The sequence below is a fragment of the Equus quagga genome, chromosome 16, assembly GCF_021613505.1.
Source record: "Equus quagga isolate Etosha38 chromosome 16, UCLA_HA_Equagga_1.0, whole genome shotgun sequence".
Taxonomy (NCBI): domain Eukaryota; kingdom Metazoa; phylum Chordata; class Mammalia; order Perissodactyla; family Equidae; genus Equus; species Equus quagga.
Genome location: NC_060282.1, coordinates 56,103,708 through 56,120,807, shown reverse-complemented (window position 1 = coordinate 56,120,807; position 17,100 = coordinate 56,103,708). Strand labels below are relative to the sequence as shown.

The following is a 17,100-nucleotide window of genomic DNA, read 5'->3' as shown; positions in this document are numbered from 1 at the left end:
ATCTAAGACTTTCCAAAAGCTGCTAAATCTTAAAAATACCTTTCTAGTGGCTTATTTAGTTTGTTGGACCAAATTGTATCCACACTCTATTATTTTTTTACTTCTATATAGATATGTATGTTCTGTATTGTGTCCCCTATGGTGACTGAGCAAGCCTATAGTTCATTTTGTTGCTGGAAAGCACTTGCCCTGCTTTAAGTATTTTCCTTCATTCATCAAAAATTTTACTTCCTTTTATGGAAAACTGCAGTGAATAAAAAACTGACACAGCTCCTGCCCCAATGCTGCCTACAGTCTCTTTTTAATTCTGTCTTAGGTTTTTATAGTTGCACGGTATTTTTTTTCCTTTTATTATTCTTTAATAAGTGATTTTACAGACCTACAGAAATTGAATGCTGTAAAAATTTCCACATTATCATACAGGATCAAAAAAATGTTCTAAGTATGCTGTTGCCTTTACTTCAGAGTTAACTGTCTTTACTTACGTTATCTTGTTAATAATATCTTTCACATTATTCAAAGCTCTGTTGTGTTTTATATACATAAATTACAGTATTAACTACTGGTAAGTTTCCTTTTGCAGCCTACCTATTTGCTCTATATGAAAAACATGTTTTAAGCAAATGTTGACATTTTCTGAATTGTTTACTAATGGCATTTTATGATTAGCGTAATGGAGAATAAAGCTTTGATTATCGATGGCATTTGCCCTTAATTAGCAAAGTATGTGTTTGACTTTTAACCTAAATGTGAAAGAATTATTGATACAGGTAAGTGTAAAAGTTCACAGCTGTTAGAGAAATGACTCTCAAAACTGGCGTTTAAAGTATGGAAACAGCTCCAGTACAGTTCCTTTTGCCGGCATCCTCATAGGAATTTGTTTTAATAGACCTTCTGATGTAAGATTCATTTTTCCTTGTTATTTTTCTGTGTGAGTCACTGTTCTAGAACGTAAAACATAGGAAGATAAACCTGTGTGTGTGCACCACGCAGACACAATATCCCCTTTAATTATTGTTTTTTTGTATGCAGAGTTGCCCTAGAAAAAAATGTCTGTTCCGGTACCAGCAAAAACTGGAAGTGTTATTTCATCTTAGGGCTATTTGAAATGGCTACATGTACATTTTCTACCTTGCTTCACAGTTTTTAAGATCAAGGCAAAGAACTTTAACCATTTGAAAAGTAGTAACCAATCTTTGATATGTAAAAAGGAGTGCACGTTTTGTTGCAGACCCTTCAGAATAGTAGTCACAATGCTTTTTAAAAGTTTTTCTTAATCCTATAAAAGAGAATACACAGATAATTTTATTTGACATTTTAGGATTACATAAAATTGCAACTGTATATTTTTGATGTTTATTATATCAAGCCAAATAATAATGAACTCTAACAAGTTCCTGGTTTCCTTTGCTTTGGGAAATAATTAGCAGCCCTTTGAAATTATTCGGCCACTCATAAGAACTCAAAATAGGTTGAATTTAGGGAAATTAACCGTGACTTTGGAATTATGTCTTGTGATAAAATGAATAAAAATGATGGCTTTATTATTTTGTTTCAGACTTTAAATATGTAACAGGGATGATTTGTAGACTATTGTAAATATTTCAAATCAAAGTACATAATTTTAAACTAGAATGAAATACTTTTGACTCTAAAAGATTTTTATTATAAATACCATTGAACAGTAAGCATAAATAAAATTTTTATGAATGTATGTGAGATGCCATAAAATTTGTATTGGTCGGGAAAAGAAGAAAAAATATATAAATTTATTGTTTACTGGTTAACTTTGGTTTTAGATGTTTTTTCTACCCAAAATCACTACTCAGACAGATATACTAGTTATTATTTTAACTGTTATTGAAATTATTTAAAATTTACTTTGCAAACTGTGTTTATTGAAAGAAGCTTTTTAAATCTTAAGTTTGTTTTCTTGTGGGGATCATATTGGCAGCTCTGCTAGAGAAAATAGGCACTGTCCCCTGTTCTCGTCTTTGAAGTGTAATGACAGGACTTATCCACTTGCATATTGGTTTGCCAAGCTGCCCTTCTCCTAGAATGCAGTAGAATGAGAGAGAAATAGGAGTTTCTTGAGCACATTTACGTTGTCAAGATGTTCAGCTTCTGTAGGCCTCTCACCCTAAAATGGCAATAATGATAAATGAGTCCACCTCTCAGGTTCATTGAATTCCAGGGAGGTAATAGAGATGAAAACACTCTACACTTGTAAGGTATTTATATTATTAAAATAACATAATACACAAAACAGCTTTCATATTCTTAATTACCCTACCAAAAATTCAGTATGTGCCCTGGGCAAGTAAGTATTTTCAAAGTTAATTTTATTATTTTGCAATTTTGATGTGCAAAATTCAGTTCTTCCATTTATGCATGTCCTGTGCTTTACAAAAGAATGGAGCTTTTGCTTTAACTTTTTAAATGTCTTTTATTAGTCTAAATTTTTATTTTTCTTGTCTTAAACTGTGAGAATAATGCTGCTTTCAAATGTACCCTTAGTATTTTTGTAATGATGCTTGAATGTCCTCTATCAAATATTTTATTTACACATCATCAAATTAAAAGTATGTGAAAATTTGATTTCAGGGTAAATTAATTAGATTCGTGTTTAGAACGTTAAGTAAAATTCTTTTCATTTAAACCTACCGTTGGTGAATCTTTTTGTTATTGTATTTTACCTATTTGATTTATATTATCCCTCTCAAGGTTTTATAATCATGATTTCTGAACATTCATCTTCACAATATTCAGAGCTTACTAATCTCTCTGTGGCCTGTACTCTCTATAAAAGATAATTCTAGTTTTTTCTGCCTTTTGACCATCATTCTTTTCATACATACTTGTACAATCAAGAATTAACAGATTTTTTCCTATGTGTGTTCTTAGTTTTACTGAAGATCATAGGCATTTTTAAGATATTTTAAGATTTTTCAACAATGATCTCTTAAAACCAAATGATGCTTGCTTGCTGACACCCCCTTCTCCTGTAGCAAACCTATATTTAACTCCCTTTGCATGCTTTCAAAATTCTAGAGAGCACAGTTATCGCTGCATCTCATCAATCCCTGCAGATCCTGAGAAGTAAATTGGCAGGTAACAAAAGTGTAGCTCAGAGAAGCCCAAGGTGCACGAGTTGTGCAGCATGGGCATGTGAGGTGCTTTCATCCAGAGTCTGCTCTCCTTTGGTGAGGTTCCAGATGCACTCTCTCGAAGAGAGAACTGAGTTTGTCACTTCCATAATGTTATTAAGCTTAATGAAATTTCGTTCAGTTTGGTTTACAAATAGTAACCTTAATATCCATTTCTCTCAGTAGGCAAGTTAGATTAAAAAAATTAAATTGAATTTGGGAAAGAAGTGGGGAGTCATTCAGCATCACAAAATGCATTATATAGGTAATACTGTTTTACTTTTTGTTTCTGCATTTATTTGGTCATGTAAATGTGCTTAGAACTAATAAAAATTTGCAATTGGTGAAAATTAATGCATGACTCATCAGCAGAGTATGGAATGTAAGCATGTGCCATGAAATTGCAATTCTTTTGTCCTTTATTTTCCATCATTTACATACTGATTCCATGTAGAGTGTAGTCCATTCTTATTTTTTGTTTCATAGATTGGCCAAAATGGGAAGGATTGAATTCCGCTCTCTTCCACGAAGAGTCAATGGGACTGGCTAAGATCAAGGTCTGAGGCTTTTTCCATCTGTCATCAGGTATGCATTGAACAGAAATCGCTTCAGTTCTATGCATGTATCTTTAAAGTGTTTGATTGACATGCGTATTATGAATGTGGACTTGTATTTGATGTTGAGTCACAACCTTATATTTATCCTATAGTTTTAAATGCACCTGTAACTAATTTGAGTTTCGTAATATATTGAGATAAAAAGATATTATTAGCCATGAAAAAATTTCAGCTGGTCTTAGAAAAGTGTAATATTTGAAATCTGCAATTCTTCATTGCTCAGTATGTACATCCAAAGATAACATAATTCATTTGTTACTCCATATTGAGTATCACCAATTTTAATATAATTGAATGTTTGTATGTTGTTTCATGGTGCACTTTTAATATATTTTTTTCAATAATTTAGATGTTATCATTTTTCTCAACTGGATTTTCTGCCCATTATGGTTGGACCTCATAACACAATAATGACACATGACCAGTTTTTGAAATATTTTCAGATGTTAGTTATATTCAAGGATTTAGATACTTTGCATTCCATGTTGATTTCACAGTTGAAAAATTTATCAGCTTGTTTCCCACAGTGTTCTAAATAGATGCATAAAAGCATCATGTTAGGAAATGAATTAGTCATAATTACTCTTTTTTCCTGCCTTGGCAGAATGCTTTATACCAATTTGCAGTGTCATTACTGGTGACAGCAGAGTAGCTGTTTAGACATTTCTGAGAGAGGCAGAGTAGCTGTCTCTTGAATGAGAATATAAGAGGAAAAAAACAAGTCCTTGACATTCTGAAAATCTAAAACCAGAGGGAACACGTTGTGTTAGCATTAGTAATGTCAGTTTCACTAATTGTGTTAATGTCACCTTTAAACTGCAAAGGAGTCTTAGACAATTTGAACAGCTTAAATGAAGGCCTTGCCTGTACCTCCCTACTGGTGAAGAAAGAATATGTGAACCCAACACTGATTAACTTACCCAATGTGCGTTACATTTCAATGAAAGGAGTAGGCAGTTACTCTATTTTGCCTGTTTAGTGACAGCCTCTACATGAAAATACAATAGGACCTATTGTGATATACACAATTTTATGAAAATGTAGGTTAAATTTAGAGCTCCTGCAAAAGTGTGCCTGGAATCTGTGAAAGTCAGTATCATACATTTAGCTTGTGAAGGCAAGTAAGTGTCAGTCTGATGCCAAAACACAAGTGATATAAAGAAATGGGTTTTCATTTTTTTCTGAATATGTAATAGGATGAAAAATCCAATTGATTAGTAGTTGATAACAGTCATGTAGCCACATTCAGTTTTCAATGTAAAAATCACATCTTTTTCAAAGAGGTTGCAGGTATCATCATCTCTGTGTCTCTTGAAAGTACATTGCTAGACTAGCATTCATGGACCTTGAAGAATCATTTAACTCTTTTATATCAATTAGATCTTTGAGGAGTTGGTTTCTTACTCTGAGAAATACAGTTGATAATATTTACTGTCTCTTGTCCACGAATTTTCAACGGTTACAATCAATTTAAAAATTTTTGTTCAACTAGACATACTCTTTGCATACAATATGTCCATTTCATTCTTTCTCACAGCGCCGATAATGAATTGAAACTCTGACACACCTTTTCACAACCTGAAACACCTCTATAATGTTTCCTTGCACAGGTATTTGTGCTCCAAGCCAAAGGTCCCACTGGTGTGCTGCACACGGGTTACAGGTGTGTCAAAGACTGATCCCCTTAGCTCTTGGGGAGGCCTGGTGCCTGGCTCTAACCTCAGTGTGCCCAGCGAACAGAATCATTTTCTGTGATGTGAAAAATGGTGAGGAAAATTACTTCAACCAAATCCTTCCCTCCAAATGACAAGGAACTATGATCCTCACCTAATAGAACATCAAAAGGTTTTACCATTTCGGGAGTGCATATTTGTTATGAGGATAAGTCATTTCTACTCTTGACTCAGAAATCCCTCTGTGTGATGACACTGCTGTAAGGAGTACGTTTCACTTTGGGTGGTGCATTCAGCTCTTTCAGGCCTCTGGTGTGTGTGCATTAAGTGCTTCTTCTGTAGACTAAATGGTTCACGAGGTGCCTAAAAGAGTTTTCAGTTGCTTTTCTTTATTTTCTTATAATACAGAGTGTGACTAGAGCCTACTTGCACAAATTAAAATGACTTTTAGACGTTAAAATATTTGTGGAAACATTTTTATGTTCTTAGTCAGATTTATGTTCTCCAGTCTCTTGTAAAAAATGAAGCTTAATAATTCCTCTTTTAGTCTCATGTTTTGATGCCTCCTGAGAGCTCCCAAAATCGCTACTGCTTTCCCTAAGTACAACATTTGTCAGGTGGAATTTGAGGGGATGTTTGAACTGTTCATTCTGAGCAATGCATTAATATGTACTTTGGCAAATATAAAGAAACCTACAGATATTACATTAGACCAGCTGAATCCATTTTATGGTTTCTTTTTTAATTCAAAAGCATCACATAGCAAATAAAATTTTTAAAAATTAAATTTAGTTACAAACTAGTTGTTTCTTATTTTTTTTTTCCAGTCCCTTTTTGCTTTCTTTTACGACCACATGAAACTTGAGAAGCCACCTAAAGCTAAATCATTTAGTGGAGTTGGGCAGTTCCCAAGTGTCCAACAAGAAGGCCTGGTTTAGGCTGCGATGGCCACTGTCATTCCTGGTGATTTGTCAGAAGTAAGAGATACCCAGAAAGTCCCTTCAGGGAAACGTAAGCGTGGTGAAACCAAACCAAGAAAAAACTTTCCTTGCCAACTGTGTGACAAGGCCTTTAACAGTGTTGAGAAATTAAAGGTTCACTCCTACTCTCACACAGGAGAGAGGCCCTACAAGTGCATACAACAAGACTGCACCAAGGCCTTTGTTTCTAAGTACAAATTACAAAGGTATTAAACTCTATTTGTCTTTCAGATTATATTTTCTATTATGTTGGCCATTTGAAGCCATTGTAAACGTATATATTTGTATACACATTTTTTAGCCTGATTTGCAGAGAGGAAATGTTAAGTAGATTAGACATTGGCTAGTTTTAGTATTCTAAATCACATACTTTTACGTGTTAGTGTCTTTCAGTTTTTTAAAATGAAATGTGTAATGAGAGTAGAATTTCCATTTGTACAAAGAAATTACAAGAAAAGGGTATGGACGTTTACGTGAGTATGCTCAGTCTTGCTCATTTGCTTTTGTAATAATAGCTAAAAACCAGCGAAAACTGAAGTGGCAACTTAAATGGCTCAAGTTCTGCAGTATTTAGGTATAATAACTATCCTTCTAGTATATATTAAGTTAAACAGTGTCCATTATTAGGGAAATTCTGTTTTAGCATAGTAGTTTAGCTTCCATTTGAAAAGTGAATACCTACCATTTCTGTCACGATACTTACAGATTATGTCTGTGTTTAAAGGCACATGGCTACTCATTCTCCTGAGAAAACCCATAAGTGTAATTATTGTGAGAAAATGTTTCACCGAAAAGATCATCTGAAGAATCACCTGCATACACATGACCCTAACAAAGAGACGTTTAAGTGTGAAGAATGTGGCAAGAACTACAATACCAAGCTTGGGTTCAAACGTCACTTGGCCTTGCATGCTGCAACAAGTGGTGACCTCACCTGCAAGGTCTGTTTGCAGACTTTCGAAAGCACAGGAGTGCTTCTGGAGCACCTTAAATCTCATGCAGGCAAGTCGTCTGGCGGGGTTAAAGAGAAAAAGCACCAGTGCGAGCATTGTGATCGCCGTTTCTACACCCGGAAGGATGTCCGGAGACATATGGTGGTGCACACTGGAAGAAAGGACTTCCTCTGTCAGTATTGTGCACAGAGATTTGGGCGAAAGGATCACCTGACTCGACATATGAAGAAGAGTCACAATCAAGAACTTCTGAAAGTCAAAACAGAACCAGTGGATTTTCTGGATCCATTTACCTGCAATGTTTCTGTGCCTATCAAAGATGAGCTCCTTCCGGTGATGTCCTTACCTTCCAGTGAACTGTTATCAAAGCCATTCACAAACACTTTGCAGTTAAACCTCTATAACACTCCATTTCAGTCCATGCAGAGCTCGGGATCTGCCCACCAAATGATCACAACTTTACCTTTGGGAATGACGTGCCCAATAGATATGGATGCTGTTCATCCTTCTCACCATCTTTCTTTCAAATACCCATTCAGTTCTACCTCATATGCAATTTCTATTCCTGAAAAAGAACAGCCATTAAAGGGGGAAATTGAGAGTTATCTGATGGAGCTGCAAGGTGGTGTGCCCTCTTCATCCCAGGATTCTCAAGCATCGTCATCTAAACTAGGGTTGGATCCTCAGATCGGGTCCCTAGATGATGGTGGGGGGGACCTCTCCCTGTCAAAAAGCTCTATTTCTATCAGTGACCCCCTAAACACACCAGCATTGGATTTTTCTCAGTTGTTTAATTTCATACCATTAAATGGTCCTCCTTATAACCCTATATCAGTAGGGAGCCTTGGAATGAGCTATTCCCAAGAAGAAGCACATTCTTCTGTGTCTCAGCTCCCCCCACAAACACAGGATCTTCAGGATCCTGCAAATACTCTAGGTCTTGGGTCTCTGCACTCACTGTCAGCAGCTTTCACCAGTAGTTTAAGCACAAGCACCACCCTACCACGTTTCCATCAAGCTTTTCAGTAGGATTCCATGACGTGCATTTATTACGGAAATGTATGTGTAGCCCTGCCTTAGATGACCATTTTTATTTTAGTGCCTACTTTAAGACAGTATAAAAATTTCCGCTTTTGTATAGTACCAATTATCATTAAGCCAGTATAAAATAGAAACTAACTTTTTAAACGAGCTTTGGAACCATTCGTGTTCAGTTATGTTTACCTGAGTATTTTGTCCTGATTCACTGCCAACTGTCATATTTTAAGATTATTTTTCATATAGGAAAGCCATTATTTTTAGTAAAGTCTTACAAATCTCATGTTCAAATTACTTTTCAATCTTAAAATTTTCATTTTTGTCCAATGACAATGGCTCTACCTTTTGACATTTGGCTGATTAAAAAATTTCACAATAGAATATAAATTTTCTAAAATGTATATGAATAGCCGGAGAGTTTTAAAATTTTTACTAGCCTCTAAATGGATTCATAGTCAGATGTTTCAAATGAATTAAGAATCCAGTTTGGAGAGATAACAGATGTTGCTGAGATATACCATAATTTCAGGTCAGTATATTTTGAAGACTTGCTATTGTCTGGCTCAAGTGTTTGCATCTTTATTATGCACATATAAGGAAAACAAAACCTAAACACAAAGCACCAGTATTTATAGCAAAAAGAGACTGCTAGTAAGGTGACACGGCATTCCATGTTACTTAATAGTTGGCCTTAAATTAGTACAGAGGATATTTTGCCACATTTCAAACTTCCTAACTTGCTCTCTTTCCATTTAATAATACTACTAGTATATGGCATCAGAGTCTTCAGAGTCAGTGTATAGATAGAGCTCTTTAATCTTTTCCACCTTTCATGGCCAAAGGGTGGGTCAAGTGCAGCCAGCAATTTTATTTTGATTGTCAGTCCACAGTTAGTCCGGAATCGAGAGCCATTGTGGAACACAGATGTTAGGTCTGTTCTTCCCAGAGTGGACTGTCTCATCTTTTGTGGTGTGATAGCCTCCTAAGCAGGAAGACACATGTGAATCACACGGTTCAACTTGGGGACTTGTCTAGAGATCATGTCCCCTGTTGCCAGGGTTGGAAACCAGACTCTTCAAGAGTAAGGTAAAAGCATGTCGCTTATGTCACTTCTTGCTGAATTTGATAGAGTTTTCTTTCCCTTGAGAGCCAAAAGCAGAAAACAAAACAACAGTCCTGCCCCCATGGTATCTTTCTTATTCAGTGTTAATTCATCTCTTCTTCATATTTTTAGATGGAGACTTTAAAGTTAAATGCATTAGAAGACTATTTAAGGAATGACCACAAAGTTTTAAGTGACTAAAAATATATACAGTAAAACCCCACTTTTACACGTCTCTGGCAAATGGGGGGAATGTTGCAAATAAGTTGAATTTGTAGAGGTGGGAAACAGTAAAGCAAAACAAGCACTATCTTAGTTAATGTGAAAATAACAATCAAGAATTTTGTGTTCACTGAATAAAATAGTTATTATGGGCTTTCCTGATGTTAGACAACCACCATAATCTTCTCAAAAATCAGATTATTATATCTTTCTATCGGTTGGGACATCAACCTAAGAAACGTATCTATTAAGCACTTGTTAACACCTTATTTTGGGACCCTGTCTGTTAGGGGGGGTGTGAGGGGAGAAGGTTTATAGAAGAGTATATATCTCTTTAAAAAAAAAAAAAAGAAAGAAAAATATTTCTGAGCACTCATTAGCCCTGTATGGAAGCTTATTTTCTTTCTTATAGGGCCAGTTATCACTGCAGATTGCAATGTTTACCAAGAATTTCTAAAAATGAGTGCAGATTACTGAGTATAATACATTATTTAAAATATTTGGGAGTAGTATAATTTGTGGAGAAATGTAAATTGTAATAATGTAAATGGGGGTTTCACTATATATATTATATATATATGTACACACACACACACACACACACCTATATCGCACTTCATAGAATCAAAGTTGCTCTCTTCAGGAGCTTAGGCTCCTGATATTTTATTACGCTCCTATTTTATTTTAAATCTTAGGAGCAGTAGTTTTTATACTTATGTATTTAAATTTTATTATTAAAAATTACATTTTATAAAAAAGTGTGTTCCAAAGGCATTAAAATTATATATGTTAATAAGGAAATACATTTTTAAAATTTTCAAACTGCTCCTAAGCTTTTGATTAGGAGAATATTTGCTCTGAAAGTAGGCTTTTAGCTCTGCTTTTATTACTGCTTCCTTTAGTTTCTATGAAACAGATTGCTTACCTAAATCATTAGTTGAATGATTAGTGTTCAATATTGCTTTAATCACCATTGGAAAAAAAAAGAAAGAAATTTGGTGACAGAGCACAAATAAATAGAAAACCTGTTTTTCAATAAAAACCACAAATACAACTGTGGAAGCACTACTTTATTTTGTCTCAAATTTGCTTAAGAAGAAGTCAAATTAAGGAACTGAGATGTTGGCCTTAGTAGGCTGTATTTCATTACTAATAAAAAACTAAAAAGGGAGTACCAGGATTTATTAAATAAAGCATTTTGGAAATGGGGAATGGCGCCATAAACGTATATATATTTTTAGTCTAATTCTAGCCCTGCGTGGAGTTCAGATACATGGAGGCACATCTTTCACGGCACCGGTGTTAAAATCGTGGAGTCTTAATTTTCAGACGTACACCTCCTTGCCTGTTGCTGCCCCACCGACTTGAAATAACGCTTCCAAGTAAGAGGGAATTCAGCTAATTTGTTTTTTAAATTGACTGCAGTGGTCACTAAACCCTTTTTGAGAGAATTTCTATTAAACATGAGGCAGACTCATTTATTTTAATTGCACACAGTGGTCTAACAAGGATGTAACAGAACTGGCTCTTTTTTTTTTTTCTAAAAAAAGTTGACATTTGTTTTTTTTGTCAAATGGATGTGATTAAAAATAATTATTGCCAATGCAATTTTCATTCTCCAGTGGCCAGAATTATCATCCTTGAAATATCTAGTAGTGCCTTTGCTTGGTTAAAAAAACAAAAAAAACAAAAAAAAGGGATTATCATTAAGTAAAAATATTTCAGTTTAGAATTTGGACCTCAGACAAGATATTGAACCTCATTCAGTTTGAACTTCCACATGTGTATACAAATTAGATCACCAGACACAGAAGCACGAGTGTGGAAGGATCTTGGCACTGTAAGCAATATTATCCATTGATGTATGCAAATATCACCTTGACAGTTATTGGTCACTGTTAAAATTTGCATTTTAAAATCTATTACCAAGTTCATTTTTTCAAAACTTCAGTTGTCCTGGCTGATCATGCACCACTCTTTGTGCAACTTTTTAATTTCATTTAGTGTTTCTTCCAAGCTATGTATTTTTGCCTGTTTGTTGCTCGTGCTTTATTCTTCTTAGTCATTTGTGGAATATAGTGATATATTGTGTTAATTTGGACAGTAGCGGTTTTTAAAAACCATATACTGACTGAAACATGAGCCAGAGCTGATTGCTTTATTAAGCTAATAATGAATGTTAAAGAGTACATATTTTCAGGATCATTCATCTAGTAAGCAATACACATATATAGGCCAATATTTTTTTAAAAAATAGAGCTTGGTCAACCTCTATACTACACATATTACAAGATATAGCACTTTCAAAATGAATCTAAACCTTTACAGAAACTTTCTTATAGGTTATGCCTTTTATTTTAAGACTTATTATAATTTGTTTCAAGTGCCATTAGATGATATATATGTAGGCCTTTGATATATAATGCTTTGTGTTCAAAAATGGTAGATGGTATTTTAAACAGGTACATTTTTACAGTGTTTTCTTATCAATTTGCTATATTGCACAGGATCAGTGTGTCTTTGCATAAGGTTTTACAATGGTTTATTTTTTTTACAAGGTTTACGTGTCTCAAAACACACTGTCTTCCCAGTATGTAAATTAAAAAATACCAGTTCACCCAAGTTGCTTCTAGCCTACTGAGATCCATGTGACATTGGAGGAGATCTTTGAAATGTTGAGTATTCTTCATTAGCAATAGCAGACTTATCTCTGACAAATGAGTGCCTACGTTGACTCTGTCTTATTTTTCTCATACTGTGTCAGCAGCCATATCTACAGCACAAGTAGTGTGTTGCGATTGCGTAGATCCACATAAGTTGTGTTGTGTAGTTTTGTACTAGAAACCCATATAGAGCTCCTTTTTGATCATATAAAACAAGGTAATGCTACCCAGTTTGGTGAAGGCTTGCTTAGATCACCGCTAGGCCCTTCTACAACCTTATCAACCCTCTGAGGATGGAAGGCAGTGTCTTTTGATGAGTTACCTAGCTCTAGAAATGACAGAACTATTGCTAATGTATAAAACACTTCATTGTATAAGCTTCAGTGGTACAGATGAACCAGAATGAATGTTTGTCTTCTCAGAAACACTCCTATATTATGTTGGATCATGCTGCTAATGTAACTTGGGATACAACTCTTCATGGTGCTACAAACTTCTCTGTCTCGTTCAGTCGTATTTTTTTATCCATAGGAAAAAGGACTACATTAGGTGTAAAGGTGTACAATATATTTTTATACTGTGACTTGATTTGTCATTAACAAACTTTTACACCACCCACCACAATGTATTCATGTGCACTTGCAAAAGGAAATCTTGGACATGCAAATGTTACCAGAACAAACCCAGCTTTTGTCCACAAGGTGACTATAACTCAGAAGGAACAGCGGGCTTTATAGTATGGTGTGGAGTGAAGAGCATGCTGTCTGTCACTAACAGCCCTCTGAATTTCACAAAAACTGGGAATCCATTAGGAAATGGATAGCATCATGCCTGAACATAAGCTGGACTGCTGAAATTGTATTTTTAGCTGATGAAAAAGTGTTGGGCTAGTACTCTAAAAATGTTCTAATGATAAAGTTTTGAGTCAAAATAGAAAAGAAAAATATCTGCATTCCAGGCTGAATTTTGTATATTTTTATTGCATTTAAAATCGCTATTCTGTGATATTGGGAAATCAAGTGGCTTATCATGTATATCATGTACTTAAAATGTATTCACAAACTACTGTTGTATTTGTATAAAATATAGACAAAGACCGTATTTTCTGTGTGTGTATAAGCTCTGTAAGATAGCAATCACATTATGAAGCTGCAGTGACGCTACAGTTTAAACATCCACATCCAAAGAACCAGGCTATTTATTGTCCAGTTACCCAGATATAAAATATTAATTTGCTGCTAATTAAACAATAGTACTGCAGCTTCTTGTGGCCTACAGTGTTATGTTTGCTGTAAGAAAAAGATATGTGAACTCCACAAAATATATGAATAAAATTATAGAATGGCTTTAGATAATGTAGATCTTCCTGAAATTTTAATAGATGATAAATTTCTATTTGGTATAACATTTTTTTCTTCACTTTGAATTTTAAATATTTTCTCATTTGATAAATAGAAGATTCTAATAGCTGGCTCTAGGACACTACTTTGTTGTTGAAATGAAATGTAAAGTTCTAGGGTTTCTTTTTTCTTGTTTTGTTTTAAAACTTTTGTACCTTTAAAGGAAGGATAGAAATTGTAAATAAAAAAGTCAAAACATGATGCATCAAAACTTTAATCCAGGTGAGAATTCAAAAAGAATTCCAAAAAGGCTGTTAGAATGTATAAATTGATCATGTTTCTTGTTCCTGTGAGATAAAATTGGCATTAAGCATTCTTTAACACTATTGTCTGTCAGTACTATAAATTATCCTTTTAGAAGTTCCCCTGGGCGGTTTGTCTAAAATTTGCTGAAAACCCTCCCTTGACAATTCATCTAGACCGAAACAATGAACACACACATATCATTTCATCTAAAACTCATCAAACAGTCAGTAATGCAGCTTCAGAAAGAGAGATTAATTCTGAGAATTCAGTTGTTAATCCACCCAGGAACCAATTATAGAAATAATGTTTTCAGTGTCTCCGAGTACCTCTTTCAGTATGAAGGGAAAATTCCTCCTTCATCTCTGGCTTTCCTGTTTTTAGGCTCTCCTACTTTGACAGAGGGAAAGAAAATGAACAGTGATTACAATATTGGCAGTTCCTGTTTTCATATGCTTAATTCCAGCAAATCTAACAGCATTTCTTTGTTAATTCTTAGCATTAACAATAAATACATTTTTATTTAAATTCATGCATATGAAATATTTCAAGGACTGTTGATAGAAGGAAAATGCTTTTTTGCCATTTATAGTTAGAATACTATGAAAAGTATGTTTGGGATTAATTCATTTAAGGTATAATCTCCCTTATGGAAAAGCAATTAGAAGTGCAGTTTGCTTATTGTGTCATAGACCCAGTTGGGCTAAAAGACTTTCATTCATGTTATTGTTAAATAAAAAGTTCAGGGGCCGGCCCGGTGGCCCAGCGGTTAAGTGCGCACGTTCCACTTCAGCGTCCCGGGGTTTGCTGGTTTGGGTCCCGGGTGCGGACATGGTACTGCTTGGCATGCCATGCTGTGGTAGGCATCCCACATATAAAGTAGAGGAAGATGGGCATGGATGTCAGCTCAGAGCCAGTCTTCCTCAGCAAAAAGAGGAGGATTGGCAGCAGTTAGCTCAGGGCTGATCTTCCTTAAAAAAAAGTTCATAGTGATAGTTTACCATTAAGGGGAAGAAAATGTTCAGTCTGGCTATAGACAGCTTGAGTTTTGCTGTCACGTTTCCTTAATCAAACATTTACTCAGCCAACATTTCTTAAGCAAAAGGCACCATTTGTGCTCGTAGGGGTGTTCCAAAGAAGTCGGCTTTATGGGAAAAAAGTTGGTTGCTGATCAAGCATCTGGGTGAAGATGGCAGCATCGATGCAACTGCAGGAAAGCCTAAATACTGTATTGAACCATACCCAGTTACCCTTTTCGTAGATCAGAAATGGCCAGATATTGGCAATTTCAGCCTAAAACTAAAACAAACCATTGAAACTCAGAATGTCTTGACTTCACCTGCATTCTATTCAACACACAGGTCAGTAATCTTTTCTAATCTGAAGATGTTTGACTCTTGGCTAGTATGATAGTTAATTTTTTGTGTGTCAACTTGGCTAGACCACAGTACCCAGACTAGATGGCTAGTCTAGTCAAACACCAGACTAGACTTGCTGTGGAGGCATCTTTTTAGATGTGATTAACATTTACAATCAGTTGACTTTAAGTAAAACAGATTACTCTTCATAATATGGGTGGGCCTCATCCAATCAGTTGAATGCTTTAAGAGAAAAGACTGAGTTCTCCCGAATAGAGGGAATTCTGCCCTCAGACTGCCTACAGACTCGAGCTGCAACATCAACTCTTCCCTGGTCTCCAGCCTGCTGGCCTGCCCTGCAGATTTCGGACTTGCCAGCCTCCATGACCACGTGAGCCAATTTCTTAGAATCAATCTCTCTCTATATATATTTATATACACATTCTATTGGTTCTGGAGAACCGTGACTAATACAGCTAGCTTCACTTCTCATTCTTTAGAGGTGCTGGTTTTACCTTGAAGGAAGTGGAAACATTTTTCTCTCGGTAACACTGTTGGGGCAGACAGCATAAATTCCCAGGTTCGGACTACTTTAGAAATGAAACGGAAAAAGAGCACAGTGCTTAAGGAGATTGTATCCATAAAGGAGTTCTCAGAGCCTTCTTTTCTATACTGTTATTTTGGCTACCATTATTGCAGATGAAAATGATTTTCTCTTAAGTTTTCTTTTTAAAAATGTAAATAGTCTAATCTTGCTTTACTCAATAGAGGCATACTTCAGATTTAAATGTTTATTATAAATGCTCAAGGGGAAACATTTATAAATTGAATCTTTTCTGAAAACAGGCAGATAGTCCATTTATAATAATACCTCAGTCAAAGCCCTGGGATTCTGAGGGGATGAGAGTCAGAAGTGTAATGGCTCTTCACATAAGGTATGGAAGTTTTCTGTTTTGTGATACTAGAATTTTTGGAAAGGCTTAACTTTTGGTTTATTCTCTTTTTAATTAGAGAACTTTGATCTTTTTCTTAAGGCCCCTTTCAAAGTGCTGTCGGTGCTGTCAGTAGTCTTACTGGAATGATGTTGGTAAACTGCTCTGTTTTTAAAAATACGTTAATGATTTGTTATTAGTATTGACACACACACCTGATGACATTTCTAAGAAGTCTCCTGTAACCGGATTTTCATGCCCTAGGAATGTTGATTGTGTAAGTAAGTTAATAGCCAAAGCCCTGCCCTATTTAAGATTTTAAGGTATGTCAGCATTTCCTACCCCAGAATTAATGCTGATCAATGGCCGTAACAAATATACACCCTTATAAGCATCTTGAAGATCATTTTGTTTAAAGACTTCAGGCACGTGAGTTCAATTCATCCCCAGTTTTCTAAGTGAAATTACCTTTTGCAGTAGTAAAGTGCTAGTTACTGTTGTATTTTCTGTCATAAATTCTTTCATATAATATTTCCATATGTATTCCTAAATTGTACATTTACTAAGAGCTCTTCAAGTCAGTACTAGTCAGTGATTTGAAGGACCCTGAAACTTCTCTTCCATTCTTAACAATGTCTGCCAGTTTCCCCCTTTTCCTATCATTTCCACATGAAGTTACTGTTCCTTCTGCAGATCCATCCCTTTGCCTTCAGCTGTCCTGTTCTCCATCCCTGGAATGCTTGCTTTCTCTGTTCCTCCCCATGAATGCCACA

At 35.3% G+C, this 17,100-nt stretch overlaps 1 protein-coding gene across 4 annotated transcripts in view; it reads left to right on the top strand.

The window, feature by feature from the left end:
• PLAG1 (PLAG1 zinc finger) overlaps window positions 1–14,003 on the top strand; it is a 53,206-nt gene extending 39,203 nt beyond the window's left edge. For 2 of the 4 annotated variants that reach the window (XM_046641625.1, XM_046641624.1), the window contains 3 exons: window positions 3,633–3,731; window positions 6,264–6,622; window positions 7,141–14,003. In XM_046641625.1, the coding sequence (XP_046497581.1) occupies window positions 6,381–6,622; window positions 7,141–8,398 (1,500 nt within the window). In that variant the 5' untranslated portion in view covers window positions 3,633–3,731; window positions 6,264–6,380 and the 3' untranslated portion in view covers window positions 8,399–14,003. Of the gene's footprint in view, window positions 1–3,632; window positions 3,732–5,412; window positions 5,427–6,263; window positions 6,623–7,140 lie in introns of those variants that run through there. The other 2 variants (XM_046641626.1, XM_046641627.1) reach the window with 2 other exon arrangements.
• The last annotated feature ends 3,097 nt before the right edge of the window (window positions 14,004–17,100 follow it).